General features: G+C 38.4%; 2 protein-coding genes across 6 annotated transcripts in view; one reads left to right on the top strand and one right to left on the bottom strand.

Annotated features, from left to right (window-relative positions):
* Positions 1–833, bottom strand: part of LOC138029748 (neural cell adhesion molecule 2-like) — a 39,700-nt gene extending 38,867 nt beyond the window's left edge. For all 5 annotated transcript variants that reach the window (XM_068877556.1, XM_068877555.1, XM_068877554.1 and 2 more), the window contains exon 1: positions 706–833. In XM_068877556.1, the coding sequence (XP_068733657.1) occupies positions 706–769 (64 nt within the window). In that variant the 5' untranslated portion in view covers positions 770–833. The remainder of the gene's footprint in view (positions 1–705) is intronic.
* Positions 834–893: 60 nt separating this feature from the next.
* The window catches only part of LOC138029789 (roundabout homolog 1-like), a 13,574-nt gene continuing 9,467 nt past the window's right edge, over positions 894–5,000 (top strand). The window contains exon 1 of the mRNA XM_068877614.1: positions 894–1,029. Within this exon, the coding sequence (XP_068733715.1) occupies positions 972–1,029 (58 nt within the window). The 5' untranslated portion in view covers positions 894–971. The remainder of the gene's footprint in view (positions 1,030–5,000) is intronic.

The raw sequence follows: 5,000 nt of genomic DNA on the forward strand, positions 1-5,000 counted from the left end.
TGTCTCAGTTCTAATGAATGCCAGTTCAGACTGTTCGGGAGGTTGGTGAATTGTAGCAGGTTCCCACACATAAAAGTTCCTTTTTTTTACAAATCTTGTGGCTCTCTGCTGAGACAGACATGGTTGAGGATTGATATCACTTGATTTCATTAGTGTGGTGGTGTCATTAATGCATGTTAGTGTTTTTCTTCGCACTTTAAGTAATACAAATGTTCATCGCTGATAAGTTGCTGAATGGGAGTTTTAAAGCCAGTGACTTTTATTCATAGTCTTTTTGCAGCAAAGCTTACTGTGACATACAACAATGACGCGAGGAGAATCGACACTGACGTGTGATCCTAACCTGCGACGAATGCAAGATTCGGGAATTAAGGAACTGCTTCAGAGGAAAGCTGACACGTAGCTATAGACCACACGTATACCACATCAGTACAAGCGCTTCATTTGATCTCGTATATATAGACGACTTCAGGACTGATTTGAAAATCTACATTTATGAAACCGAGATGCAGAACTTAAAAGTTAAGTAAACGAAGTCACATTAGTCCTCAACCATGACAAATTTTAACACCTGTAAATGTGAAATAAATACTCAAAAGCTACATATTCAAGACTGCGCTTGCAACATCAAAAATGAAACTCCGGTTTTTGGTAAGCGGTCAATGAGCCAAAAGACAAAGAATTTCATAAACATTTGTAGCGTACCTGATACTTGAGTGACAGAAATAAGGACGAAGAAAACACACTGTTCTTTCGTCACACACACCATTTCTTCGTGATGATTCTATAATAGACAACAATCCTCTGAAGAATTTTCCTTTCTGTAGTTCTTGCGGAAGTCTGTTCATGTAATTAAGAAGAAGTGTCTTCTTCCTTCTTCTGTTACCAGGCCTTGTAAACCGGTAAAGACTGAGAATCACTGGAATACAGTCATTCTTCACAGGGAGGTAGCTTTTTGAAGTGTGCAAAAAATGTTTAAGTTTTACTTCCTTTTAGCCCTACTTTCCTCTGAAATCGATGGGATTTATGGTAAGAACGTTCATTACACTTATATCTACAATATTAGCCAACATTGTGACATGAATGAGAATACTCACATACTACATGTATGCTTGGCAAGTTTTCCCTAGGCTTACGTGTTAGATGGAGAGGAAATGTGTTTCTGTCCTTCGTTTTTATTTATTTATTCAGGACTTGAAATTGCGACTCACTGGTCGCCAATCCGACCGAAAATTGTGTGCTGGCGACTAGATTTTCAGAACCGGTCGCCAGCTGGCGAATCACTTTTTGTAGAGCAACCCAGGATAAACAGTAGACAACTTCTGTATTTGTCATGGATCTTTATATGATGAAATCATTCGGAACTCGACGCTAGAACACAACTCACCTTTCTCTTCCCAATTAAATGGTTTCTATATACTGCAAGAAAATCGGTTTCACACACTGTTCATTAATAGCACAAAATGTACTTCGATACTTCGATCACCGCGGTTACTAGGCGCCATATTGTTTTAAACGAAATGATATATGCAGGACGTAACATGTCGATAATCTCGATAGTCGATAAAAATCGATCGTTGTCGATAAAAGTCCATACTAATCAGTCGAGAAATGTCGGAAATCGATAAAAGTCGATCACAAACTTTCTTGTGATTATCGATTTTGATCGACTTTTGTTGTTGGGGTTCGGTTTTAATCGACTTTAATCGAAAAGTACATCGAAAGATAACAAACGACCATAGGTAGAGCTATAAGGGGAAATAGGACAGTTATTTTTGCGTTGTAGGATTGTATGTTTCAATGTGTTATTTTGCACTGTAACTAGAGCTGAGTAGAGAGCTACAACAAAGCAAAATTTATTATTCTTAGTAGCTTAAGTTATCTTCCCAGTAAAAACTCCAATATCAAACAACACACCCCAACTCATCACCAAAATTATTTTGAAGCTTGAACACAAAAGTACAGGCAGATGTACCGTATTTACTCGTAGATAGGCTGCACCCCAAACTTTCAATGGTTTTCATGGGGAAAAAAAATAGTGAGGTCGAGTACCGGGATAAATAAAGCGAACTTTGAAATCAACAACAGCTACCGTAATTTCCTGGCGATTACCTGTGGGTAATGTGTTAATATTTCCGCAAACAGTTCTTGGTGCAGGTTATAGGAAGGTGTGGGTAATGTGATAATTTTTAAATCTTCCGGTAGTTTTAAAACCGTAAGTAGGGAAAAAAATGTAAAAGTTATTAATGAAACTATTCCAAAAAACTGTATATTGCCTTTTTTATCCCACTTTAATTGCCTAATAAACTTAAATGCTCTCGATGAAAACCACTGCAAATTGAAAACATATCAACAAATATCGTTGGCAATCAAAATCGTTTATCACGCGTGTGATATTACTTTCTTACTTTGCTAATTTCACAGCAGCGAGCTTCTTTCTTTGTTAAGTTGAAAATAAAATATTATTCACTAACTGGAATAGTAAACTCAAAACAAAAGAATAAAAATGTGAAATAGCAGGCTTTAAAGTAATTCACAAACAAAAACTGATGCCGAAATGTTCATTTCATGGCGCCGCTGCCGTCGCATAATTAACGAGAAGTGATTGTCGGCACGAGTGTAAACAAACATTCACAGACAAAATTTTAAAACACCAGAACATTCGGTGCATCAGTAAAATATTCGTAGCAATTACTGCCTTGAGGTAGAGAGTATTTTCCTGTTTCAAGCGATTTCTTAGAGTCAGTGGATTCTGAGATATCAATTTTTCTTTAGAACAGATTTTTACAAGCAGTATAATTCAATGGAAGATCAAAAACAATAGGTGTGAAAACTTACCAATTTCACGCTAAAGGATATTTTGTTAACACAAACAATGGTTTAGTGTTTAGTTGTATGTGTTGTACATTGTAAGTTAGTAACAATTGAAAGCGAACATTAAAACGCCAATTTAGTGTATGACCGTGAGATCTCTTGGCTATTGATGAGGTATCAAAACGCTTGTACCTGCGTATAGGCCACATACCTAATTCCGGCCCCATTTTTCCGGGAAAAAAGTGCGGCCTATCCGCGAGTAAATACCGTACTCCTCGTCATCACGATGCACTCTTCCCGAGCCCCTACGCTTATGAACGCAATAAAGTTATTCATAACAAAACAAAATTAAAATTTCTTCAGCTCTGTTTATGCTAAACAAATATACAGTGTTGCAAAGTCACAACTTAACTATCCACAATTACGCTAACGCTGTCAACTTTAGGACCCATGTCTCGTCATCAGTGAAGGATCAAAGGATCAGTCTGTCCTGAATAATTTTTCATGGGCTGAGTGTAATAAATGTCAGTAATTTTCTCACCAAGAAATGTTGTAAAATGGGCCTGGCCAATCAGCCATGAAGACACCAGTGCCATCCAAACCTGAAGTAACTGAATTATCGTGATACATGTACATGCAACTCCTCATTCAGACCTTAAAGTGAATATATACATGACAATTTAAGTACACAAAGGTAAATTTGTGAATAACATAATGCAAGGAATGCACTTCGTTTCCGTCCGCCCAGCGATCGAAGATGAAAAAAGCAGACTCATCCTAGCCTGTTCCAGGCTCCCAGATAGTGGGGATAGGGAAAAAAAATGCGTGGGAAAGTTTGAGTGGGGGCTTGGGTCGAGGCGAGGCAGGGGAGCTTGCATTCAGCTCCTGGTATACAGTGTACCTTCTGATTGGTTAATTTTGACAGTTTACATCAACACTTGCGTTATCATTTCGATTCACGCAGGGTGCTTACGCACAGCATGAAAGAAGGAGGTCAACTCTGTCGCCGAGTGTCTTAAAGTTTTCCCACACGTACAAGCGCTCAGATTCGAGCAAAAGTTGTGTCGAAAAAGATCCGTTTGAAATGCTTCCAACCGGTTTTGGTAAAAGCATAAATTTTCAGTTACTTCTGCCCGTCGTGATAGCGCTTCGATAGTGTGATACGACATCACTGCACACCGCTTACAATATACATGTAGCATCACCGGCTACGATATAGAGTTTGAATTTTATGACACACACACAACTATTATGTCCCCTGCACACCACAATTGTTAACATTCAACGGTGCTCTCTGATAACTCTGAAAAACAAGAAAAAATTCAATATTATGTTATTCTTCCTTATGCAAATACTTGGCAGGGTATTTGAATTCACCATGCAGTTAAGCTCGATTAAATTTCTGTGTGAAGATTACATTGCCTTAGAAAAAATGAGACAAAAAGAAAAAAACACTTTGCAATAGCGCAAAAATTTGCCGGAAACGGGTATGTATTTCCGTTGCATTTGGCCACTGAAATGATAAAATCTTTTCCTCTTTTAAAACTTGGGCACTGGAATTTTTTATCATTTAACTAATCAAGCTTTAGAAGATCAAGCGATTTCAGGAAGCAAAGGTGACGGCTACATGTACGTGTCTGTATAGTGCAAATGCAATTGAAGTCATTCACATGAAATGTCGATCTTTCACATTCATAATTTATCGGTTGTCCTGATGCATCAGGGCTGAAGTTTATTGATGAGACCATCTTTTCATCAAGGCCAGAAACGGCCTGTTTTCCTTGGAAAAGTCAACAGAGCGTCGGGAATTCGCAGTTTTCGAACTGGTTGTGTCTTGTGGTCGAATTTGCTAAATCTCTGGTCGTTGATTTCCTTGACACTCGTTTCCCGGGTGCTTTGACAATGCCTTTGTTCACTTGTAAAGTTATTTTCTTAAAAGTGCCTTAAATTCTGGCTAACGTATTTGCACAAGTGAGGCAACAGTGACAACGGAAAGTTTTTCGTTCCGCACAAGGTCCAACCCGAAGGAAGCAGCAACATGCCCGGCAACACAACATTTTCACGGCCAGTATAAGAAACGGACAACGCTAAATAAGGAAACTCGAGGAATCTTCGGTCCCAAACACGTCACGTTTTTCTTGGAAAACCTGAAGAACCTAGAAATATGATCAACACATCACTGAACA

This window comes from Montipora capricornis, chromosome 13 (genome assembly GCF_036669925.1).
Source record: "Montipora capricornis isolate CH-2021 chromosome 13, ASM3666992v2, whole genome shotgun sequence".
NCBI classification, from domain to species: Eukaryota; Metazoa; Cnidaria; class Anthozoa; order Scleractinia; family Acroporidae; genus Montipora; species Montipora capricornis.